Source organism: Mobula hypostoma, chromosome 2, assembly GCF_963921235.1.
Source record: "Mobula hypostoma chromosome 2, sMobHyp1.1, whole genome shotgun sequence".
Lineage (NCBI taxonomy): Eukaryota > Metazoa > Chordata > Chondrichthyes > Myliobatiformes > Myliobatidae > Mobula > Mobula hypostoma.
Window position 1 is genome coordinate 126,938,376 of NC_086098.1, and position 27,236 is coordinate 126,965,611.

The 27,236-nt window shown below is 41.6% G+C and overlaps 1 protein-coding gene across 3 annotated transcripts in view; it reads right to left on the reverse strand.

The window, feature by feature from the left end:
- gnmt (glycine N-methyltransferase) overlaps nt 1–24,879 on the reverse strand; it is a 51,607-nt gene extending 26,728 nt beyond the window's left edge. For 2 of the 3 annotated variants that reach the window (XM_063040638.1, XM_063040639.1), the window contains exon 1: nt 24,562–24,879. In XM_063040638.1, the coding sequence (XP_062896708.1) occupies nt 24,562–24,767 (206 nt within the window). In that variant the 5' untranslated portion in view covers nt 24,768–24,879. The remainder of the gene's footprint in view (nt 1–24,561) is intronic. The other variant, XM_063040637.1, reaches the window with a different exon arrangement.
- Between the last annotated feature and the right edge of the window lie 2,357 nt (nt 24,880–27,236).

Genomic DNA, 27,236 nt, shown 5'->3' on the forward strand with positions numbered 1-27,236 from the left:
ATGGTCAAATATCTTTATGGTGGATGTTCAGATCTTCCTACTTAGTGGGAGAATCAGAAACAAGGGAATTTGGCTGCAATAAAAGGGGCCAGTTATTTAAAACAGAAGTTCACACAAATTTCTTCTCTCAGGGAGTAGAGTGTCTCCAGAACCCTCTGCTGCCGAAGGTGGAGAAAGTCAAATCATTAGATATATTTAGTGTTTAGATAAATAGATATTTTGGGGAGGACTTCCGGGTCACCAAGAGAATGGCAGCGTAGGAAAAGGTCTCTCGACAAAAAAAAACGTAAACTGCCCCAAAGTTGAAATTAGACAAATATTTAGTATTGTATAACTATATCAATAAAAGGGGCAAGGATGGAGTCTAAGTACAAGAATTAAAAGTCCACTCAGAAGGCTGATAAATATAAAAAGACGCAGCAAGACGAGGGGCCTAGCTCCCCCACGGCTAGCCAGGACAGAGATAATGTGGAAGAATCAGTGAATCTGACTAATTCTTAGAGAGATTTGTGATTTCCAACAAGCTATCAACAAACAACTGGAAGATATTAAAGGAGAAATAGGAAAAACTAATCTGAGGTTAGATGAAGCCAAAGCGAGGACTGTAGGGACTGAGGAGAGGCTGCAAAATGCAGAGGAAGTGATAGCAGAAATGCTAAAGCTACAAGAGCAGCTCCAGTGGAAGCTAATAGACCAAGAAGGCCGCTCAAGAAGGGAAAATGTGAGGGTCTATGGATTTCCCGAAGGAGCTGAAGGTAAACCCAGACTGGTGATTCCCTTCATGGAGAAGCTGCTCAGAGAGAACTTTGAAATACCAGACACGAAAGACCTACAGATAGAAAGGGCCCACCGCACATTGGCACCACAACCCCCGGCAGATGCCCAGTCCAGATCAATTTTATTCAAATTTCTCAGTTACAGAAAGAAGGAAGAAGTGCTTAAACCGGCATGGTAAAAGAAGGACTTTATATGGAACAACTGTAAAAATCAGTTTAGACCACGATTACACACCAGGGATCTTTGTCAGATGGAAGGAATACATGGAAACACGGAGGGTCCTGAAGGAAAACAACATCAGATTTCAGACCCTGTATCCAGCTCGGCTAAGAGTCTTTTACGATGAAGGGACAAAAACCTACGCTACAGTGGAAGAGGCAACGTTGGATCTGGCGGTTCGGGGACTACCCATAAAAGTTATCACCCAACCAGAGTCGTTACTGGAGAAGATTCGGCAGTGGACATAGCAGCCAGTGCGGCAAGGATGCTCCACTCGAACCAGAGTGTCAAGCCACAAGGGAAAGCTGCAAGTATTCAGACACGAATGTACAGCGAGTGTAGAATAATTGAGAAATGTCTGAAAAGAGTAAATCGTACTTAAAGGTAAAATGAAAGCTGATAGTTAAAAATAATCTAGACGGAATAACTTGAATGATAGCAATATGGTCGAGACATAAAAAGGAGAGAATTCTCTGACTGTTCACACTGTGGAGGGCCCTCTAACACAGACTAGAGATAGGGGTTATCCCTCTGAACTGAGGCGGATCAGTGCTCAGGCCTCACTATTGGAAGTCGGGAAAAATTTTCAAATGTTCTATGTTCAAAAATGCCTAGGGTTTGGTTTTATGTTCTAGTTTACTGTTGAGAAGGGATTGCTTACTGTTGGTTTAGAAAAGGATAGTGTTTTTTTTTTCCTATGAGAGAAAACTGAAAATTGAACTGGTAAAAATAATTTCTTATAATGTAAATGGGGTTTTGAAACCAAATAAGAGAAATATTATGTCTAAATTGAAAAAAGTGAGGGCACAAACAGCTTTCCTTCAAGAAACACACGAGCCAATCCGAGCATGCAAAATTAAAAACGAGCTTTAAGCATGTATTTTATTCATCATATAATTTGGGCCACAAAAGAGTAGCTACTTTAATATCAAGTGCTTTTAATTATGAACATATCTCAGAGACTAAAGACAAGGATGGATGATTTGAAAAAGTTACAGCAAGAATAGAAGGTACTGAAGTAACATTGTTGAATGTTTATGCTCCACCAGGTTGTGAATGAATGGTCATTCTATAGACACATTTTTGACCTAATGGTCAGTTCTCAAGGGGTAGTAATCTGTGGAGGGGATTTTAATATTAGGTTAAACCCTGCATTAGATTATTCAAGAACAGTTATTCAGAATAAACCTCTGACTAGGAAAGTGAATTCATTGATGGAGGAGCTGGGAATTATAGATGTGTGGAGGGAATTACACCCCACTAGTAAAGACTATACGCATTATTCTTTCCCTCGTTCAGCTTATTCAAGGATAGACTTTTTTTTAAAATATTTAACATAGATAGATTCAGGATAAAAGAGTGTAATATTGCAACAATTGATCTGTCGGACCATAGTCCAGTCTCTATGTCTCTAATTCTGGAAAGGAAAATGAGGAAAACACTATGGAGGTTAAATTAACATATACTCAATAACCCAAAAGTAATGGAGAAATTAAGGGGAGAAATCAAAAAATAATTAGACCATAATGATATGGGAGAAACATCACCAGTGATCTTATGGGATACATTGAAAGCTGTACTGAGAGGGAAAATTATTTCCATTACTACTCACATGAAAAAATTCAATGCACAAAAATTAGCAGACCTTCAAGGAAAATTAAAACAACTTAAAGTTGTAGATAGCAACAAAATTAATTCTAATTTAAAACAGGAAATTAAGAAAGTGCAAAGTGAAATTGATGATATATACACATTGGAAACTCAAAGAAACTTTCTTTACCTGAGACAAAAGAATTATGAAGGAGGAGGAAAATCTTAAACAAGCAGACAATACAATTCATAAAATAAAGAATCCAAAAACAAAGCTTGTGAAGAATACAATGGGGAAAGTTCAGGAGAGTTTTGAAACATATTATCGAGAGCTGTACTCTCAACCCCGGGCCTCCAATGAGCCCTATGTAGACACTTTCCTGAATTCTTTAGATCTACCCAAGCTCACAGATTTACAAAATGAATGCCTATTAGAACCAGTAACTGCCAAAGAACTGAATGCGGCCATCTCTAGATTAAAGGCCAGAAAGTCTCCAGGCTCTGATGGGTTTACCTCAGAGTGGTACAAATCGCTGAAGTCACAGTTAGTTCCATTATTACTCAACACCTTTAATTGGATCTTACAGAGAGGAGAAATTTCACCTTCCTGGAGAGAGGTGATTATCTCAGTTATTCCTAAAGAGGGTAAAGATAAACTAGATTGTGGTAATTACCGGCCAATCAGTGTTCTTAATTTGGATTACAAATTATTTATATCTATATTAGCTCGTAGAATGGAAAAACTTCTAACTGGCCTCATCCACTTAGACCAGACTGGATTCATTCAGCAAAGACAAACTTAGGACAATATAAGGAGAACTTTACACATACTAGAACAGGTTATTAAGAATGGGACAGACACAATGGTAGTGGGATTAGATGCTGAGAAAGCTTTTGATTCAGTTAGTTGGGTATTCTTATACAGAGTGTTAGGAAGATTCAGCTTTCAAGAAAAGTTTATTAAAGTAATCCAGACTTTATATGACAGCCCTACAGCTCAAATTAAGTTAAATGGGGACCTCTCTTGACTCTTTTATTTTAGAGAGAGGAACTAGACAGGGATGCCCAATTTCTCCTCTCCTTTTTGCACTATATATTGAACCTCTTGCTCAACTAATAAGACAGAGCGAAATTGTAAAAGGGATTAAGGTGGCGCTACTCGCAGATGACATTTTAGTCTATTTGAGGGAACCAGAAAAATCATTTATAGGATTGTTTACACTGTTGGATGAGTTCGGGAAAATATCAGGTTATAAGAATAATGTAAAGAAAACGCAGGTTTTGTCCTTAAATTATACAGCATCCAAAAAACTGCAGGATACATCTGATCTTAAGTGGGGAAGCCAAATCATTAAAATATTTATGAATAACCCTGCCAAAAGATCTTTCAACATTGTCACAGGTAAATTATAGGCCATTAATTTCAGAGATAAAAGTAGATATACATAGGTGGAACCTTATCCCCTTTATAAGTTTAAATTCAAGAATAAATACCATAAAAATGAATATGCTCCCTCGGTTACTTTACCTTTTCCAGACTTTACCTGTGGAGGTGGATGATAATCATTTCGGGGAATGGGTCAAATGGATTTCCCGCTTTATCTGGCAAGGAAAGAAACCTGGAATCCGATTTAACACCTTACAGTTAGGAAAGGAAGGAGGAAGTATGGCACTTCCTTGTTTGAGAAATTGTTTTTATGCTTCACAGATAACCCCTCAGTTAAACTGGTGCAATAGGGAATAAGGCTAGATGGAAGGAGATAGAATTTGGATTGATTGACAGTTTTCCTCTACAGGCCTCAATAGCGAACAAAGGATTGATGGCCTGATTGGAAAAGACTAAAAACAGCTGGATAAATCTCACATTAAAAGTATAGCAGAAGGTGACTAATTCATGTGGAATCAATAACATGTTAAAACTTTTCAGATGGTGTGCTTATGATACCAAATTTCTTCCCAGCAGAGGTAATAAAAGATTTGAACTGTGGATAAAGAAAGGTCTTACAACCTCTCTCTCATTTACACATAAGAATGTATTACAAAGTTTTCAATCCCTGCAGGACAAACATGGCCTAGAATACAATGACTTTTTTTTGGTACCTTCAAGTATGACACTATGTTAACTAGAATTGTAGATATACAGACTTATCAACAGTAGAACTATTCAGGATTCTGAATTCAACTTACAGTTCAATACCAAGTAAATCAATTTCTCAATTATATAATGCCCTCTCTCATGCCAAAAATGAAAACACATCGTATATTAAAGAGAAGTGGGAGAAAGAAGTGGGGTTGGTACTTTCAGAGGAGGCTTGGGGGAAGATATGCAGCTTCCAGTGGTATTTGACTAACTCTTTGATTTGGAGAGAACATTGTTAGAAAAATATTACAAGATACTTCAAGACCCCATACCAGGAAAAATATAAAGACACAAACGTGGAGTGTTGGAGAAGGTGTGGCTCCAAGGAGGCAAATTATTTCCATATTTTTTGGGATTGCCCTAAATTAAGTTTATATTGGGAAGATATTCACAGATCATTAGTTAAGGTATTCAAGACTCAGATACCTCTGTACCTTGAGACTCTCTACTTAGGGCATGTATTGTTTTTGGAACAGATGAAAGATATAAAGCTGCTGCGGGCCCTTTTAGCGGCAATTAAGAAGTCAATCACCAGAAAGTGGTTAAATCCATCATCTACATTTGAAGATTGGCAGGAAATCAGTTTGGAAATACTTAAAATGGAAAAGATGACCTACTCAGAATTCAAAAGGAAAAATTTTATCAAATTTAGAATAAATGGATTGAATTTATAACCCCAGAGCGAGCAGACTTTAGGTGATTCTACTAATGGTTTATACTGTTTGTCTCACCAACATAGTAATAGTGTTAACGTAAGCACCCTTAGCTCGAATGTTTACTGTTCTTTTTTTTGGAAAATGTGGAATTAACACAAGTAAAGATCTGGGGAAATTTTGGACCAGAAAGAAACGGACCAGAAGAGATACATGGAAATTAGTATTCAACCACTATTATTAATATTTTTATAACTATTATTTAGTTTAATAGAGTGGAATCACAATTGCACATAAACATCTATTTGAGTGCCTAATTATTTTCTATATTATATCAATGTGCACTTGTGAATGTACAAATTAATATAGATTTACTCACATAAAAAATGGAAAAGGTTATATGTAAAAAAAAAGTGTATTACTTGTGAATACCTTATCCAAATAAAAATAAAATTTAAAAAAAAATGATAAATAGATATTTTGAAAGATCATGGAATTGATGGTTATTAGGAACTAAAAAAGAAAGAAGTTTTGGCAAGCATGGAACAGCCATAAATGGCAGGCAAGCTTGAAAGGTCTGGTAGCCTACTCTTGCTCTAATTTTCTTGTGCTTTTGACTTACCAACAAAACTAGCAAGTTCACACTAGAGTGTGAAGAAAAGTAGACACATTGAGTCAGCAACCCAGCTCGAGTCCTTGGACAAGCCCAGCACTCCCATATCCACACAAAGTGGCTACATTGTTAATACATCATGACACTTAGGGAATTTGGATCTTTCATGAGCAGGTGCCTTATGTCTTGCTCCTAATCAATTCATATTTTTCCATTTAGTTAAATGAAAAAATGGGTGCTAGAGAAGCACAAAGTCCCACACAGGCACACCTAGAATAGGCCAGTCACTAGCAAACCTCTTTGCTCATCCTCCGATAAATGACACGCATATCCTGATGGAGGGTCTCAGCCTGAAATTGTCAACAGCTTATTCCTGTCAATGGATGCGAGTTCCTCCGGCATTTTGTGTGTGTTACTCTGGATTTCCAGCATCTGCAGAACCCCATGTGTTTAGGCACAAGACCATTTATTGTCTGTCTATTGAACTACTCAATGGGCTGCCTCAAGAATGGTCTGGAGTCATCACGGTTGGAATCTAATGTAGCCCAGACCCAGGCGAGATCCCAGCAAACATCCTTCCCTAAGGAGCAGGAGTCAAACAGTATTCGGTGACTATCCATCTGAACCAGCATTTAATCCACCAAGGCTATAGGTCAAGTGCTGGTAAATAGGATTGGTATAGACAGGGATTTCATGGTCAAGATAAATTTGTTGCACCCAAGAGCTTGTTTCTGTACTATAGACAGTATGACTCTCAAACAATTTTTGCACTTTAGTGAGAGGTTGGTTTTGTACTATTTCCAAATTCAATTTACGTTCCCAGATCACCATGCTGCGACATGGCTTTGTTTCTGTTTTTTATTAGCCCAATGCCCCACGAAAGCACCTTCATACTTGCCATTGCCCCTTAGGCACAATATACACATTGCAGAGTAGGGGGTGAGAGAACAATGTGCATGCATAGACATCAGATCTATATATAGTGCTAAGGGGAGAGGGGGTCATGCTTTAAAATAAGTAGATCCATAGATAACACTTTCTTCCCTTTAGATTAATGCAATATAAATTGTATATGTACAAAACATTCAATTCCTCTTTCATAAACCCATATTCCAAATAAACATGCTTTCACAATAACAGTCCATAACTAACTTCACAGTTCTAAAGTTTCAGTCTCTGGGTGGTGCACTGTTCCTTTCAGGATAACAACTCTGGAGCTGTGGAGAGGCATCAGGTTTGGGAGGTGTCTTGGCATCGAATATGTTCTCATCGTGCCTCTGGTGGAGTGGCATCAGGCTTGGTAGACAATGTTCTTGATTTCTCATGTAATGTTGCTGTGACACGATCATCACTGAGAGGCAAGTCCGATGACTGTACTGTGTTCATCTTGTTCAATGCAATTGACTCAGGTGTGTTTTTCGGTTTTGCGTCCAGAAACTAGTCCACATCACGTCTCCATGTCTGATCTCCAAAATCCACTTTGTACATCAGTTGTCCAGTTCTTATAGCTATCCTACCAGGTATCCACTTGTCTTCTCGGTAATCACACACTAGGACTTCCTGTCCAATCTCGAAGCTCCTTGTTAATTCACTTGGCAACTGGCGGAACTATTTATTCCACACTTCCCTCAGTAGATCTGGTTCCAGGAAGTCAATGCGAGATCTCAGATTCCTGCTCATGAACAGCACTGCAGGTGTTTGATTTGTCATCACATGAACAGAGTTTGATACACAAAAAGGAAATTGTCCACCTTCTGCTGTAGAGAAATGTACTCCATGTCCACTGCTTTAGTGGACTTCTTGAAGGTTTGGATAAACCTTGCAGCTAGCCCATTCATTACTGGGCAGTGAGGAACTGACTGGAATGTCAGCTATTTTTCTTCATGAACAGTTGGAATTTTTCTGACGTGTATTGTGGTCTGTTGCCACTCGCTATTTGTTCTGATAAGCCATTTCTGGTGAAGGTAGTCCTCAGAGCGGAGACAGTCTTTGCTGAGGTGGTTGAGTTCATTGGTATAACCTCTGGCCACTTCAAATGAGCATCCACAGCAATCAGAAACATGGAGTCCATGAATGGTCCAGCAAAGTCAGTATGTACTTGATGATGGCAACTCCCCTGGGTGTTACAGTGCCTGTGGGGGTGCATCTTGAACTTTCTGGCATCCCAAACAGCTTTTGGCCAAGGCTTCAACCTGTATACCTATTCCTGACCACTACACATAGCTCCAAGACTCTTCATCTTGACTGCAGTCAGGTGTCCTTCATGCAGATTTTCTAACACTCAGCTGTGCAGTTCAGAAGAAACCACAAGATCCACATGTCAGCATTCTTTGACATCCAGACAGTTGGTTTCGTCTTGCTGAGAGCTCTGGAAACATACGGCTTTCATGAGCTGGCCATCCTTGCACGGCAATTTCATAGATTTTAGCATTCCTTGCTTCCCTTTATATTTCGGAATTTGTTACCGGCAACTGGTCCACCAAAGCTGTGTGGAACACTTCTGCTGGGTCACAGTATGAAGACTTCTCTTCTTCAGTTGCCGATAGTGGAAGCCAACAGCATTGCTGTGTTGTTTACTCTATATCATAACAATGGGCTCCTGGGAATAGTGCCCAGCATTGTAGCTGGGTAGCAGTCATCACCAGGACTGAAAATGGACACAAGGGGCTGGGGATCTGTCTCCAGTGTAAACTTTTGTCTACAGAGGTAGTGGTGGAACTTCTTTATTCCCCATACTAGGCTAAGGGCTTCTGTGCCTAGATACATTCTGCATGCATTAATGATCTTGAAGCAAATGCAATCAGAGGTTCAGGTCCATCCTTCAAAATGTGTGACAAAATGACTCCAATGCCACAAGGGGACGCATCACACACCAGTCTGATGGGCAGGGATGGGTCATAATGGGTGAGCAGTTCATCGGATACTTTTAGTCTGTTTCCTTGAATGTTTTTTCACAACTTTCTCACCATTCCCTCTTTGCTCCTGTCTGTAACAGTGTGTTCAATGGGTGCAGCGCTGTCGCAATGTTTGGGAGAATCCAGTGGTGGTAGTTTACCAAGCCCAAGTATGACCCGAGTTGCAACACATTTTCCAGTTTGGGTGACATAATCTTCTCTTGTGACTTATGAAAGCCATGTGTGTCAATTACATGGCCACAATATGAGATTTCATTCTTGAAAAACTCACATTTCGCTCTTTGCACACAGACCATACTCGCTCAGCCTGGTCAGCACTTAACCAAGGGCCTGGAGGTGCTCTTCATCATTTTTGCCAGTCATGATGATGTCACCGAGGTACCATTGTGTTCCTCGGATATCTTGCAACACTTGGTCCGTTGCTCTTTGCCAAATTGCTGGAACTGATGCGATGCTAAAGACAAGACAATAATACTGGAACAGTCCCTTGTGAGTGTTGATTGTGAGGAACTTCCTGTTTGACACCACAATCTCCATTTGAAAATAGGCTTGTGGCAAGTCAATCCTCGAAAAGCTCTCTCTGCTTGCCAAAAGTGCAAACACGTCTTCTATTCGTGGCAGGGGATACTGTTCAGTATGCAGCACTGGCTTGATTCTCACCTTGAAATCTCCACATAGGCAAACAGCTCCAGCCTTCCCTTTCTCGATCACCAGGATAATGGGTGTAGCCATTCAGCCAGTACAGCATCCACTTCAGAATGCAAGTGCTTCAAGGAATCTTGGTGATACTGATTCATTCAGTTCAATTCTGGCCTTCATGCCTTTGAGATTCCCAGTCACCTTCTCAATCAATTAGCATTAAGCAGTGTGCCAGTCTCTGGTTAATTCTATTACTTGGGCTGCTGTTGCCTGTTGAAGCCACACACAGCTTTGAACGAATGCCAGTCTAGTTGGATTTATCTCAACCATTCACATCCGAAAAGTGCTTGCTCTCCACAGGTCAATACATAAAATTCTAACTGCTGTGTTTGGCCTCCATGTGTCAATTTTCAGTTTGTCTTTGGGTGATCTGCTTCAATAATACTTCGCAGTTGCAGGCATGACCACACAATGTAACAGTTTCTTCCCCCAAGCTTTCAGATTCCTCAATACCCAGAGCCTGGACTGACACCAACCTACTGCCCTCTACTGTGCCTATTGCCTTATTTATTATTTATTGCAATGCCTGCACTGTCTTGTGCACTTTATGCAGTTCTGGGTAGGTCTCTAGTCTAGTGTAGATTTTGTGTTGTTTTACATAGTTCAGTGTAGTTTTTGTATTGTTTCATGTAGCACCATGGTCCTGAAAAATATCATCTTGTATTTACTGTGTACTGTACCAGCAGTTATGGTCGAAATGACAATAAAAAGTGATTTGACAGTTCACCTTTGTCAGACTGTTGTCTGATTCTGTTTTACAATCTTATATTTTACATTCTGTTAACTTTAAGCACTTGTTTAGTTTTGTGTTTGAGACTTTTCACTGGGCTGTGCTTTTTGTCTGGCTTGCACATTCTCTCTATGTGACCTTACCCGCAGACTTTTTCTTTGAACCAACAGTCATTTGCATCGTGGAAGGATTTGACACATCGTTAATACCTTTGGCTTTTTGCACATCGCTAATATCTTCGGCTTTATTCAGGGATAATTTGTGCATTTCACATTCTAACCTCCTTTTCTGCAGTTCTGCTTCATTGCATCCTTTGGTGCAGTCTCTAATGATATTGCAATGGTCAATACTCATTCTAATGTTAGGTCTCTTTTAGACAGTGGCCACATTTGAGTGCATTGACTATACATGCCACGTACAGGCCTGTCCCTTAATGCATCAGAAAGTCCATCTCTAAAGGCACAGTACTCGAAAAGTTTGCGCAGTTCTGCAATATATTCAGAAATGCTTTCATCTTTTGACTGGTTCCTTTTGTAAAGTCGAAATTTCAGTTATTGCTAGCGGTTTAAGGCCCAAGTGATTTTGTGCAATTGTAACAATTTCATCGAACGTCTTGTTTGCTGGCTTTTCAGGGGTTACTAGGTTGTGTAAGGGACCGTATGCCCTCGCACCCATTAAGCTAAGAATTGCGGATAGTTTCTTTTGCTCCTCCACATCGTTCGCATTACAATACAGTTCAACCATTTCGATATACAACGCTCAGCTTTCATTAGCGCTATCAATTTCATCAACTTTTCTGACTGAAGCCATTTTCATGATATTTTGACTTTAAATTCAGGTGTCTTTCACCTTTACTCACAGGTCCTTCGGCTCTCTCGTGCTGTTTAACTCTCACTGTTTCATCCCGTAAATGTCAGTGCAGTTTGCGATATTTTCTGACGTTCAGGTTCGTACTTATTGTCATTTTGTTGTGACTATACAATGCTTTCCAAATGCTTCTTTCATCTTCTGAGTAATACAATCAGTAGCCTTTTCAGGGTGCCTTTTACGGAACTGTTCCTGCAATCTTGATGGTTTCATGGCTTAATTAGTCAGTATTATAAATAAGTGTTGTCACTGATCTGATAGGTACAGAATAAAACCATACTCTAAGTATGTAACATTGTATTGATGCACTTTCTGTAGTTTCTATTTCTTAGCAGGATTAGAATTCAAGGCGTCACTGCCTTCAGACTCAGATCTCATTTATCCCTCATTAATGGGGCTTAATTAAAATAAAAATTAACAAACGGGGAATGCCTATCCGATGTTGACAACAGTAGCGAGTTGACACCAGTGGAACGATGATAGCGGCACGCAAAAGGAACAGCCAGGCGAAGATGATCACAACAGTGAAAATTACATCGACAAGGGTTCAGGTTGGAATCTGAATGTTAGTCGGGATAGAGCTGGTGTGTGGCAAGCTACCTTTATACCATTCCAATTAGCGTAATTGACCAAATATGTTTGGTCTCATAATCCCTAAAGATGGTTCTTGACTGCACATATGAAGCCAAGGCTGCTTTGAACACAAGAGGAAACCTTGGGGTCAGCAGGTTCACTGATTTGCTCTATTTCACTTTTTGGTTCCAGCCAGCACTGTATCGTTGCACGGCCTGTTTTCCGTAGATCTGTACAGAAAGTTGAGAGGGTGTACTTGACTTACCAACTGTTAAATTGCATGAACTCATTCCGTGCCGTGAGTCAAGGGGAACTGTTTGGCACTCTGGTTGCTAATTTACGCATCCCCAATAATGTCTGTTTGGTTGGTAAAGTCAGATGAGATTGCCGAGTTTCAGACGCGTTGTGACAACGAGTGCTCACCGCCTGCAGAGCTGTGATTCTTCCTGGGTTCCAGTGCCTCATCCTTTTTTATTTGTTCTACCAATAGTCACGTCTCGTGCCTCACGTTAGAGTGCTGCTTACCACCTCCCCCCTAACAACGACTGCTATTTCCCCAAACGCCCCCTTAGGACACAGAACCGCCCCCATTGGAAATCACTGCTCTAGGTCAAGGCCTTTAGGTGACTAGCAATAATATAATTGGTACAATCTGATTAGGCCAAACTCTCTCTGAATTAATATTATGAGAACTGGACTGAATTTGTCTTTTGATGGTGGTTACCCAACTGAGATTATCTGTCATGATGTCCACTTCAAGCCCTCTTATTTGGAGTGCAGTGCAATAATATTGACTCCAAACAAAGATTGCTAAATTAAGGCCATTAGACTGGAGCTGTGACCAGCTGCTCTCTGAGACCCAAGGCTGTTATAGGAAGTTGCAGAGCTAGTCAGTGAAGATTCTATGTGTAAACTCCACACAACTTGTTTGACTTTCTGTGCTTCATGTTTATCAGTTTGCAGACACCAGTAGATTCTGTTAAAGATAAGACCACAAGATATAGGAGCAAAATTAGGCCACTCAGCCCATCGAGCGTGCTCTGCCATTCCATCATGGCAGATCCTAGATTCCACTCAATCCCATAACACCTGTCTTCTTGCCATATCCCTTAATGCCCTGACTGATTAGGAAACTATCAACTTCCACCTTAAATATATCCACGGACTTGACCTCCATCGTGATCTGTGGCAGAGCATTCAACAGATTCACCACTCTCTAAAATACCTCCTCACTTCTATTCTAAAAGGTTTTGAGGCTGTGCCTTCCTAGTTCTGATACCTCCACCACAGGAAGCATTCTCTCCGCATCCACCATATTGAGTCCTTCCAACATTTCAATGAGATCCCCCTGCATTCTTCTAAATTCCAGTGAATACAGGCCCAAAGCCACCAAACACTCCTATGTTAACCCCTTCTTTCTCAGAATCATCCTTGTTAACCTCCTCTGGACTCTCTCCTGTGGTCCAATATCAACCTTTACCTCGCTTTCACTCGTTACATAACTGAAAAAACTTTTAGCATCCCACTTTACATCATTGGCTAGTTTGCCCTCAGATTTCTTTTCCTTCTTACAGCTTTTTTAGTTGCCTTTTGTAGGGTTTTCTCACTTTTGCTACCTTGTATGCCCTTTCCTTGGCTTTTATGCAGTCTCAACTTCCCTTGTCAGCCATGATGCCCACCCCAGCCATTTGAGAACTGCTACTTCTGTGGGACATATCTATTCTGTGCTTTGTGAACTATTCCCAGAAATGTCAACCTTCTCTGCTCTGCTGTCATACCAGCCAGTAAGAGTTGACACTTCCAAGCATGGGAAAGAAGCTGTGAGCAGCCACATAATAGACAGTGACTTTGAGAGGTCCATTTCTCATGCGCAAGTAAAACAACCATGGTACATCACAGTTCCAGAAACACAGGTTAAATCTGACCTCAGGTTGCTGCCCTTGTGGAGTCTGCACATTCTCCCAGTGGCCACTTGGGGTTTCATCAAGTGCTGTAGTTTCCTCCCAAATCCCAAAGACAAGCGAGTTTGTCGGTTAATTGTGATATGATTAACACAATTAGTATAAATATGTGGTTGACGGTCATGCTGTTTAACACCAGAAAAATGACACAGTGGTTAACAGCATGAGAAGCCTCCTTATACATGCAAGACTGAGAATTTATCCCATATGCACTTAAGCCTAATGAAATCCACTGTGGTATGTAATGACATCTGACACCAACAGCTCAGGACCCAAGCCTTTTTATAGTTTCTTTGGAACTAACTTTCAATTTTATCCCACCTCCTCCACCCATGTCATTTTCGAAATAACTGACAAATATATTTACACACAGCTCAGAGGGTATGGCCTGATTGAGTTCCAGCACTTCCCCAAATAGCCATTTACATGAATTCACTTAAGATCAGGCGTGGCCAACCTTTTACATTCCATGCGTCAAATTTTTCAGGCACGAGTTCAGATGTGATTTTTTCATGCATGAATTCTATATTAACATATTTTTACAAGAATTGAATGGGGGTACAAGAGTTGTATGGCACATCTGAACTCTTGAGTGAAAAAACTGACGCATGGAATGTAAAAGGTTGGCCACACCTGACTTAGAATAACAGAGCTGGACAAATTACAGAGCTCTAAAACTCAGCGCCAAGAAAGAACCACATTCTGTTTTGGGCTGTGATTATTCTCCCAATCTAAGCAAAGTAACTCAAATTCTCTGACATATGAACTTACCCCTGATTGTACCTCAAACAAATGCATCATAGCAAACACATAAAATACTTGCATTTATATGGTGCCTGTATGACCTCAAGATATTGAAATCATCATCGTAGAATCATATAGACCCTTCAGCCCATCATGTTTATGTTGACCTTATCTAGCAAGACCAATTCTATTTGCTTTGCTTATTTAAGTGAATGTCTTAGTGCCTCTTAAATTATAGTAATTACATCTTATTCTGCTACCATCTCTGGCCACATGCTCTAGATATCAACCACTGCATATGAAAAACCTTGCTCTTTAATCCTCTGTAAAACTCCCTCCCCTCAAACATGTGTCCTCTTGGTTATGATGCTCCTACCATGGGAGAAAGATTTTAACAATTCACCCTATCTATGCCCCTCACAAGCTTGTATATTATCAGGACACTCCTCAGCCTCTTTTGCACTAGGGGCAAAAGCCAAGTCTATCCAATGGCCCCACCATACCTAGATCTCTAATGGAGCGAACATCCTGGTGATTCTTCTCTGCACTCTCACCAGCTCTCACAATATTAAAGAACCTTTGAAGCCCAATCAATACTAACATTTACAGAATACATCTAATGGTTTATTGAAGAAACACTGAAATAGATAGAAGCCTATGGCACATGGGCACTCAAAAATATGGCAATTCCTTCAACCTCACTGGCTCTAAATCCTGAAACTCCTGGCCCAACCATGTACCTCCACCACGATCAAGGGTAATTGGGGATGGACAGTAACACCGGCTACAATGAAGATATTTTAAAATTCATTGTTTTTTTCTTGATTCAGCAAGGGGTATTTGTGTATTATTCACAAATGAGTCATTGTATTCATTAAACAACAAAAATCACTTTATTAGAGTTTAAGAGGTGGAGTTGGACGTGCAGCAAGCAATACAAGGAAAAGAAATGGTTAATGAAGGAGCAGTACAGAAGACAAAGTGTACATATCATTCATTGAATAAGCCGATCTGCAGAATGCCAAAGGGAACCATAGATCCAAAACCTTCCATGCAGCTTTCTCTCTCTCCTTCTCTCTTCTCACCCTCTCAATGCACTTGTACCTAATCTTCTCTAACTATTAGCTCTGGCACTGGCCGAGTTTAAGGGGAAGCTCTTTTTTTGCAAAATAGAAAGTACCCCTTTTTATACGCTTGAAGATCTCTTCAAAGCATGAAAATAACTAGTACTTTCCCTTAATAAGTCGCCATTTGATACCTGCAGCTGTACAATGACATCACCTTCTCTAGACAAACATGTATTCATCATTATCTACTCTCAAGGCTATAGACTTTAACTCCCTTAACTTTCTCAAAACAATCCCTCTACAAGCTAACATCATTCTGTCCCAAGAAGCAGTGTAGAAAAGATTCACTCGAATGGTTCCAGGAATGAGGAACTTCGGCACCAAGATTAATCTGGAGATGCTGGGGTTGTTGTTCTTGGTGCTGGAAAAATTGAGCCATATACTACAGTACCAAGACCTTTATCCCACCATGTCCACATTGATCACCAAGTAACCATCTATACTCATCCTATTAGACTGATAAGATATAGAAACATAGAAACATAGAAAATAGGTGCAGGAGTAGGCCATTCGGCCCTTCGAGCCTGCACCGCCATTTATTATGATCATGGCTGATCATCCAACTCAGAACCCAGCCTTCCCTCCATACCCCGTGACCCCTGTAGCCACAAGGGCCATATCTAACTTCCTTTTAAACATAGCTAATGAACTGGCCTCAACAGTTTGCTGTGGCAGAGAATTCCACAGATTCACCACTCTCTGTGTGAAGAAGTTTTTCCTAACCTCGGTCCTAAAAGGCTTCCCCTCTATCCTCAAACTGTGACCCCTCGTTCTAGACCTCCCCAACATCGGGAACAATCTTCCCGCATCTAGCCTGTCCAATCCCTTTAGGATCTTATACGTTTCAATCAGATCCCCCCTCAATCTTCTAAATTCCAACGAGTACAAGCCCAGTTCATCCAGTCTTTCTTCATATGAAAGACCTGCCATCCCAGGAATCAATCTGGTGAACCTTCTTTGTACTCCCTCTATGGCAAGGATGTCTTTCCTCAGATTAGGGGACCAAAACTGCACACAATACTCCAGGTGTGGTCTCACCAAGGCCTTGTACAACTGCAGTAGTACCTCCCTGCTCCTGTACTCGAATCCTCTCGCTATAAATGCCAGCATACCGTTCGCCTTTTTCACCGCCTGCTGTACCTGCATGCCCACTTTCAATGACTGGTGTATAATGACACCCAGGTCTCGTTGCACCTCCCCTTTTCCTAATCGGCCACCATTCAGATAATAATCTGTTTTCCTATTTTTGCCACCAAAGTGGATAACTTCACATTTATCCACATTAAATTGCATCTGCCATGAGTTTGCCCACTCACCCAACCTATCCAAGTCACCCTGCATCCTCTTAGCATCCTCCTCACTGCTAACACTGCCACCCAGCTTCGTGTCATCCGCAAACTTGGAGATGCTGCATTTAATTCCCTCATCCAAGTCATTAATATATATTGTAAACAACTGGGGTCCCAGCACTGAGCCTTGCGGTATAGAACAGGTTTGAGTGTGGAAAATCATGTCCGACACATTTGATGGAGGTTTTTGAATAGGTAATTAAGATAATGAAAAGATTAAAAATTATGAGTGGTAAACATTGTCTACAAGGACAATAAGGCCTTTGACAAGGTCGTCCATGGTAGGATAGCCTGAAAGGTTAGATCATATGGATCCACAATAAGCTAGTCAACTGGATACAAAATTGGTTCAGTTGAAGGAGTCAGAGAAACATAGTAGAGGGTTATTTTTCAGACTGGAGGTCTGTGACCAGTGGTGTGCTGCAGAGATCAGTGCTGGGTTCACTGTTGTTTGCCATTGAGATTAATAATCAAGTTCAAGTTTAGTTATCATGCACCCATACGTGAATATGGCCAACTGAAAAACAGTGTTCCTCTGGGTTGAAGGTGCAGAACCCAATACCAACAGTCATTCCAGTCATTTGTAATACCAGGCATATACAGCACATACAAGATAGCAGGAAAGATGTCCTGTAAATTGACATCCAAGACAATCAGTCACTGTTAGACTGTACACTGCTGTCATGCACTGACTCTGACACTTTTCTATAGCAAGCATCAACACTGTCCGCACCACATCCAACTCCACCTCTTAAAGAGCAACTCGCTGATAGGATAGACCTGCTGCGCTTGGAATTCTTAAAGTCCATTATTATCTTGCAATTGTAAAAAAAGCCAAAAGCACCTTAATCCCAAGGACACAGCCTGGAAGACGAGCGCAACTTCAGAGTGCCGGATTTCCGTGATTCTGGAGACGGGCCGATTCTAGGCCAGTGTCCCTGACTGAGGTGTCGCGGGAAGACATGGAACATTGGAGGCACTGGGTTAGTTGCCATGGGCTGTGTGTCCAGAAACCTGAGCGTTTTTGGTGCCGACTCTCTGGGTGTAGAGCATGAAAAAGCGATGCAATAGACTTCTAACATCGTAAATCAGCAAGTTCTTTGTTATGTCTCCCCTCTCACTGTGAAACAGGGACATCTCTTTTTCCCTTATTAGGGAAAGAGCGAGCCTGTCAAGTAACCTGGTGAACGAATAGGCGTTGGGTTACTGAAAGTCTGTCTTTATTGATGCTTTGCTGCATGCTTGAGTGCTCGGTGCAGGGTGCTGATACTTTTTGCTGGTGGGGGTGGTGCGGGGAAGATCATTGCTTTGCTGCTGCTTGTGTGTCGGAGGGGGGAGCGAGGGGAGGGCTTTGGGTTCGAACGTCTTAACTATCATTCATTCTTTGGGGCACTCCTCTGTTTTTGTGGATGTTTGTGAAGAAAAGGAATTTCAGGATGTATATTGTATACATTTCTCTAACATTAAATGTACCTATTGAACCCTGGTGAGGCCACTGCATCTGAGTGTGTTGCCAGCTTACCAGAGTTGGATGACATTGTTGTTAATGTGGTTAGTGAGTATATGGATGACACCGAAATTTATGGTGTAGTGGATGGTGAAGAAAGTTAACTAAGATCACAGCATAATCAAGATGAGCTGGGGAAGTGGGTCAAAGAACACCAGAATGAATTTCAATCGGACATTTTTTGAGGTGTAAAAGGTCAGGCTCTGGAGAGACCTATAGAATAACAAGGAACTAAGGGTACAAGACAAGATATAGATCGGGTGGTGAAGGCAGCATTTGGCATGCTTGCCTTCTTCAGTCAGGGCAATTAGGACTTCATGTTATAAGCGTAACAGCCATTAGTGAAACCCGACTTGGTGGGCTGTGTGTTGTTCTGGTCACCTGGCTATAGGAAGGATGTCAAAACAGGACCGGGGGGGGGGCAGGGGGGGAGAAAAGGAGACAGAGACAGAGACAGAGACTACAAGACTGTTACTGGGAATGAGGTATACGGACAGCCTGCTTAGGGTGGAACTTTATTTACCTGGTGGGCAGGAAGCTGAAGAATGACCTGACAGAGGTTTACAAAATCTGAAGGCTGCAGATAAGGTGAATGGTTGTATTCTTTCTCTTGGGTACACAATTCTCAAACTAGAGGACATAGATTTAAGGTGAGAAGAGAAGCAGTAAACAAAAAAGATCCAACCTTTTCAGAAGGTGGTGGGTTTATCAAATGAGCTACCAGAGGAAACTGCAGTGGAAGGTACAGTTACACTTTCATTTGGACAGGTACATGATAGGAAAGGGTTAGAAGGATATGGGCCAAATGGGACCAGCTCAGATAAGACATCTTGGTTGGCATAGGAGATCAGCCCAAAGGGCCTGTGTCCGTGCTGCATAACTATGATTTTCTGGGTGTTGCATGCTGGGGAATGTAATGGTGGTATGGTGAGAGGGCGGCACTGAAGGCTGTGCCTATTTGAATTTGAAAAGCTCCCCAGAGAACATTCCTGGAGCTGAAAGACTCCAGTTCCAAGATGTTTGTGCTTGACCAATGCTCTGCAAAATACATTTTGCAAAATAGCAAATAGCCTTTGCAATGTTAACATACCACAGTCTATAAAAAAGTTAATTATTTAATCACTTCAAATCTCACAATCTCTTAAATGCATTAGGAGGAAAATAGCTTGAAAAGAACCATTCTAATCAGCTGACCTTTCTCAGAATGGCATTGATTTTTTTTCCCTGAAATTATTCCAGATAAACACTCAAAGGTTGGTAATTGCATCTCCTTGTGTTTGTTTACAAGCTGTGATCAAGGAAAACATCTGTAATCACTGCTTGGAAGCATAGTGCTAGCCATGCCTCCAGCAGTGACCAATCACATTCAGCCTTTACTGAGGCTCAGAGTTAGTGCTCCCCAGTCTTGGCCAATGTCACTATCAAACATCAAGCTTCTGATGACTTCAGACATCTCCTGACAAGTCATGACCCACAGTAGAAATCATTTGCAATGGTCTAGAGCAGGGGTTCTCAACCTGGGGTCCAGGGACCCCTTGGTTTATCGTAGGGGTCCATAGCATAAACCAGGTTGCAAACCCCTGGTCTACAGTCTCACTTAGGAGGCCCTAAAACATATTTGTTTAGCTCGTGCCCAATAGTAGCTGTTAAGAGTAATCTGAAATGATCGGAGGTTTGAGCCCTTAAATAATTATGATCTCAAATTCACTGTCTAAAAAAAAAATGATAGAAGCATGTTACCAAGGGCATAGAAAAAAAATCAGGAAATGCCAGGAAAAAAACTCAGGACGTCAGGCAACAGGTGCAGAAAGAGAACCATTTGAAGGATTACCCCACCCAAATTGTTGATTCTATTTCTTCCCACAGGTGCAGCCTGACCTTTGAGATTTTTTTTCAGCATTTTCTGTTTTTGCTTCAGATTTCCAGCATCTGCAACTGTTATGGGGCACAGGGGTTAGAGGGGATTTGATGGGTATTCTTTTTCAAGGGATGACTGCCATCTGGAACACATTGCCCATGAGGATAGTCAAGGCATTCATATCGTTTGTCTAGAGGAGCACTTGAAACAAAAGCATATGGAGTTATAGAAGTACAGTAAATGGGATTAGTGTAGATGTGTACCTGATAGTGAACATCAACATGGCATGGTTCTGTGCTATATGACTAAGATTTTGCAGAAACGTTCAAAAGGGAAGTAGATATATAAACTGTGCAGGCAGATAAAGGACAGACTTGAATTATCAAGAGTTTGGTTAAACTAGGTTTTTGTTTTATAGGAGAAAATGAGGCTGATAAGTGACACGATAGAGGTATATAAAGATAGAACAGGCATAGATGCTGTCAATAGCTACAGTCTGCTTTCTATGCTGGGGTGTCGAAAACTAGAGGACAGTTTGAAGGGAGTACGAGTAGTAAATATTTCACTCAAAGGATAGTTGGTATCTGGAATGAGCTGCCAGAGGAGGAGGTGGAGGCAGAAACAGTAACAATTTTTTGAAGGCACATCTTGAATGGAAGATTCAATGGAGGGATAAGGAAATAATGAAGTCAACTGAAATTAGTGTAGTGGGCATGAGGGTTGGCACAGATGTGGTGGTGTGCCAAAGAGCCTTATTTCTAAGCTGTACAAATCTTTGGCTCTGTAAGGTACATGACGCATTTTAAGCCGCTTTCAAAAAATTAATTACAGGCAGCATAGACCAAATGGGCAGCTCTGTGTTGCGTGGAACGATATGACATCGTTGCCTGCAGTCAGATTTTCCCTATCAGTTCCATAAATATAGCCCCAATACCTACTGAAAATATGATCCAACTCAGTACAGTAGAAGAAATAGGCATCTGGAACCCAAGAGACACGATATTTGTTAAGAAGGCATACAGCCCACTGGCCTTCGTCAACCGTGGGATTGAGTTTAACAGCAGAGAGGTAATGTTGCAGCTATATAGGACCCTGGTCAGACCCCACTTAAGAGTACTGTGCTCAGTTCTGGTCACCTCATTATAGGAAAGATTTGGAAACTATAGAAAGGATGCAGAAGAGAGTTACAAGGATGTTGCCTGGATTGGGGAGCATGCCTTATGAGAATAGGTTGATTGAACTCGGCCTTTTCTCCTTGGAGCGGCAGAGGATGAGAGGTGACCTGATAGAGATGTACAAGATGATGAGAGGCGTTGATCGTCATGGATAGTCAAAGGCTTTTCCCAGGGCTGAAATGGCTGACACAAGGGGGCACAGTTTTAAGGTGCTTGGAAGTAGGTACAGAGATGTCAGGGGTAAGTTGTTGTTGTTGTTGCTGCTGTTTTTTTTTTAAAAAAAATGCAGAGTGATGAGTGCGTGGAATGGGCTGCTGGTGACGGTGGTGGAGGCAGATACGATAGGGTGTTTTAAGAGACTCCTGGATAGGTGCATGGAGCTTAGAAAAAGAGAGCGCTATGGGTAACCCTAGGTAACTTCTAAAGTACATGTTTGGTAAGGCATTGTGGGCTGAAGGGCCTGTATTGTGCTGTAGGTTTTCTGTGTTTCTATGTACCTAAACCTTGGAATAGTTCAAGAAAAACAGCAGTAACTCAACACAGAAATGATTTACGGTAAAAGAATTCAGATGCAGAAATCTGAAAGTGAAGGCTGAGATTAGGGAGAGAAACAAAGAGGCAAAGAACAAGAAAACAGATAGAATTTGGTACATGGATAGTTAAGGCTTAGATCAGGGGTTCCCAACCTTTTTTATGCCATGGATCAATACCATTAAGCAAGGGATAGTCCAAATGCAGGCAAAAGAAGCCAGCTTAGATAGGAATTTTGATCAGCATAGACCAATTGAAATACACCTTATAGGATTTTCAGTCATATGTGCTAAGTGTGCAAACCAAATTTCGAAAGCAACATTTAATGTCGACACAGAGTTCAAGAGGTGGGACAGCTGGTGGAGCTGCTGCTTCACTGCTCCGGTAGCCCAGGTTCCATCCTAACCCCAGGTGCTTTGTGTGCGAGTTGGCATGTTCTGCTTGATCATGCGGGTTCCTCCAGGTGCACTGCTTTCCACCCATGTCCCAAAGGTGTGTGGGCTGGATGTTGATTGGCCAGTAGCCTGTACGTGAATGGTAGGATCCGAGTTTGATGGCATTATGGGATGAACGGAGAATAAAACAACAACTTTTCATTTTGACTGACTTTGTACCTGAATTACTACATTTTGGAATATTCTGCAAATCAGACAGTAGCTGCAGAGAAGAAACAAAAACTGAGCCAATATTTCAGTCTCTGCCTCTACCAACTTTTCTGGCTGAAACTAAATCTTCCTCAGATCCCCTCCAAAACTCTTAGTCCTCACCTTCAACTTACACCCTCTGGTCTTGGGCACTTCTGCTGTAGGGAAAGGTTTCTTACCATCTACTTTTTATATGCTTCCCATACTTTTACACTACTATCATATTCTTCCACCCAACTCTCCTCATGTTCCAGTCCAAGGAAAACAAAAGCGAACACTTTCTCCTCATAAATGGAACTTATTAAAAATTGCAAGCAAATTCCTCACCTGCACCATCTCCAGCACAACCACATCCCTCCTATCATGTGGAGACCAGGACAGTGTACAATATTCCAAATCTGCCCAAAATAATGGTTTATAAATCTGTATCAGGACCTACCAAATTGCTCAGTATTTCAGATTTCAAGCACCCGCAGTATTTAGGTTCTGCATTTTTGCAACTACTCATTCCTGGGGCTAGGGGGAAATGTCCCATGCAAATCAACAGAACAGTCTTCAGAATAATGGAAGATGATCCACACAACCTTCAGGTCTTTCCTCAGTTTGGAGGCTGTGCCCTCTAGTTCTGGATACCCCACTAGAGGAAACCTACTCTCCACATCCATCTTATCTAGTCCTTTCAACATTTGGTAGGTCTCCAATGAGGTCCCCACGTATTCTTATAAATTCCAGTGAGTACAGGGCCAAAGCTGCCAAACGCTCCCCCTATATCAACCCTTTCGTTCCTGGAACCATCCTTATGAACCTCCTCTGGACTCTGTCCAATAACACATCCTTCCTGAGATAAAGGGCCCAAAACTGTTGGCAATACTCCAAGTACAGCCTGACTAGTGTCTTATAAATCTTCGGCATTATCCTCTTTTTATATTCTATTCCCCTTGAAATAAATGCCGACATTGCATATGTCTTCTTTACCACAGACTCAACCTGTGAATTAACCTTCTGGGAGTCTTGCACAGGAACTTTTCCCCGCTGACGTTTGAAATTTCTTTAGGTAATAGTCAGCACTATTGTTCCTTTTACCAAAAATGCATTATCATACATTTCCCAACACTATTTTATTTGCCACGTTTCTTGCCCATTCTCCCAATTCGTATAAATCCTGCTACAATCGCATTGCTTCCTTATCCCTTCACTATTTTCCTTTCCAAATGTCTATGAAACTTTATGGGTATTACCTCTAACCGCAGGCGGCTAACCACAAATTACCTACCGAACAGCTGTGTGTAGCGCGCGGTGATTGCATCATGAAACACTTGCTGGCAAATTCGCCAAGTAATCATATGCACCGTCTCAACCAACTAGATGGCACCCCCCGACCCCCAGTTTTTAACCTAGCCAGGAGCTGGTACTCTAGAGAAGTGCCTTGCCCGACTGCTTTTAACTTATTTTTAAATACAAGAACCTGTTCTTAAATAACAACTATGGAGTCATAGGCTGGTCACGGCAATAAACTCTATACGGTGAGCACCACGCGACCTTTCTTTTGCGCGCTTAAAGTAATCCACATTTAATTTGTTAAAAAGCACAACAGGGGTGTCCAAGGCCACAGGGAACAATCTTATTTTAGAACTCACGCTGCAGTGTGTGAAAATTCCCCGAGCGAGCGCGGTGAAATAAGTTTCAACATAATCAATAGGCGATTTGCTTCAGTTTACGTGTAATAAGAAACTGTACGGTGCTGTTGGCAAAACACAGAGACCCAGCTCTTCAAAGGAGCAACAAAGCACATAATACAACCCCGCATAGGAAAACCACGACTTTTAAAGCACCAAAGGTAAATACAATTTGCGTTCGTTTGTAATTTTGATTTGATGCAATACCCCTACCCGGTGCCGCAAGCCACGTCCAGGATTCGCTGACATTTGTGTTGGCGCAGAAGCTGCACAACCGCGTTCCTGTACTCGTCAGTCCTACTCTGGGTGTCTCCAATATACAGCTGCCAAACCTTGGCTGCTTTGCCGTCAGCGTACTGGTCTGGCAAACCAACCGCCGCCACCCCGAGCGACCGGGTCCGGTATACGCTGTCCACCATCTCAATAGACAGGATGGAACACGTGCGAACCTCTCTTCTAACCAGAGCAGAACCCTTCGTTTCCCTGCAGTCAATGACTTGTCCTAAACTTATTCCCCCAACTACAAAACTTTCCTGGAACTTTAACAACCAATCGCTGACTTCAGATCTGTCCACACCTCCGCCTCCTTGTTTGCGTCGCAATACGGATCACCACGCCCATTAAAGAATGCTCAAGGGAAGATCCCGCCTCCGCATAGCGTTGATGGATTCTCTGAGGTCTTTCTTAGTTACCATTAGCCATTGCACGTCAGCCTTGGCTTCCCCTACCATCCTCTCCAAAAAATGAAAATACCTGTACAGGGGTATGTTTGTTAAAAGATCCCAAAAAGAGCGAGGACTGGTGTCTTTAAAACTAATTCAGTAAAACGATAATCCTGGAAATATTCAGTGGATCAAACAGTATCAACAGGGAAACAAGTTATGTTAACATTTTTAGATTGACATTTAGATGACAGGATCAAAATAAGATACTTACAGAGAAAAGGACACAAAAATGGACAAAAATATGCCCAAAGCCCAAGTGAGTGAAATGAAGCGGTTCAAATATAAAAAAAAACTCTGCAGATACTGGAAATCTAAGTAACATACACAAAATACAGAAGGAACTCTGCAAGCTAGGCAGCATCGATAGAAAAGCATTAAAACTGGGTGTTTTGGGTGGAAACTCGTCGCCAGGACTGTCCTAATGAAGGGTCTCAGTCTGAAATGCCGCCTGTTTACTCTTTTCCTGAGATGTTGTCTGGCCTGCTTCCTTCAGCATTTGTGTGTGTGTGTTGGCTGAATTGAAGAGGTTGCATTCAATTAGGAAGCTCACTCCTTTAACGCCATTATCAGGTCACTTTCTACCCTGAGCCAGCAATCTTTCAATTGCACCAACTTTTAGTTGCATGAGCTTATTATTTTTCAATGTACCAAATTACATCAAAAAGCTTTGATTTGCATGATATCCAGTCATACATAAATACACCAAGGTAGTACAATTAAAAACATAATGAAGAATACAGTATTAACAGTTACAGAAAAGTGCAGTGCAGGTAGACAAATAAAGTGAAAAGGTCTTCATGAGGTAGATGGGGAGATTCCTAGTGTAGGAACGATCCATTCAGGATTCTGATAACGGTGGGATAGACACTATTCTCAAGCCTGGTGGGAACTATTCTCAATATTTGACACCTCTTGCCTGATGGGAGAGGAGAAAAGAGAGAACGACAGGGAGTTGGAAGGGTCCTTGATTATGTTGGCTGCTTTCCTGAGGCAGTGGAAAGTGTTGACAATGGAGGATAAATGATGCCCTCTATTGTCTGTATGTATGTCTAAATGATGGACTGGGGCAGTGTCCATAAATATGTAATTTCTTGTAGTTTTGTGCAGAGCAGTTGTCATGCCGAGCTGTGATGCATCTAGATAGCCAGAAATGATTCCTGTTCCTACGTCTCTAACAGACTAGCATTTTTTTAGATTATGAGGACTCTCAGTCCTCATTTACTGTCATTTAGAAATGCATGCATTAAAAATGATACCATGTTCCTCCAGAAAGATATCACAGAAACACAGGACAAAACAAAACTAAAACTGACAAAACCACATAATTATAACATATAGTTACAACAGTGAAAAGCAATACTGTAATTTGATAAAGAGCAGACCATGGGCACGGTTAAAAAAAAGTCTCAAGTCCCGATAGCCCCATCATCTCATGCAGACGGAGAAACTCTCCCTGCCATGAATTCCAAGCGCCGCAAACTTGTCGATGCATTGGAAGCACTCAACCGCAGCCGACTCTGAGTCCATCCGGAAATTTCGAGCCTCTGACCGGCCCTCTGACACCAAGCACTGAGCACCATCTTCTGCCGAGCGCTTTGACCCCGCCCCGGCCACCGAGCAACAAGCAAAGCCGAGGACTCGGGGCCTTCCCCTCCGGAGACTCTGGATCACACAGTAACAGCGGCAGCGAAGCAGGCATTTCAGAAGTTTCACCAGATGTTCCTCCGTGCTCTCACGTCTGTCTCCATCAAATCAGGATCGTGCACGGCATCCTACTTGACAGATAACAGATACCATTCACCAGAGTGGCCACTGCAAGCTGCGTTGCGCCGCCATCTTCTCCTCTGGCATTTGCAAAGGGGTAATGGGAACTGAGAGCCACCAGAGTTGATGGGAGGTAAGGGGAAGGAAGTAGTAGGGGGAAGCTGTGAAAATCAAGAAAGGAAGCAATAAGATAGTCTTCCATCCAGCCCTCTGTTTGACAGTGTCCTGTCTGCCAGGCCACTTATATTCTGTGAATTTTGCCTGCTGTCCAAACTCATGGTTGTACAGAAATAGAGGTTGGAAACAGGCCATTTGACCCAACATATCTGCATCAACCATTGGCCACATACATGCACTATTCCTACATTAATCTCAATTTTTATTCTCCCCATATTCATA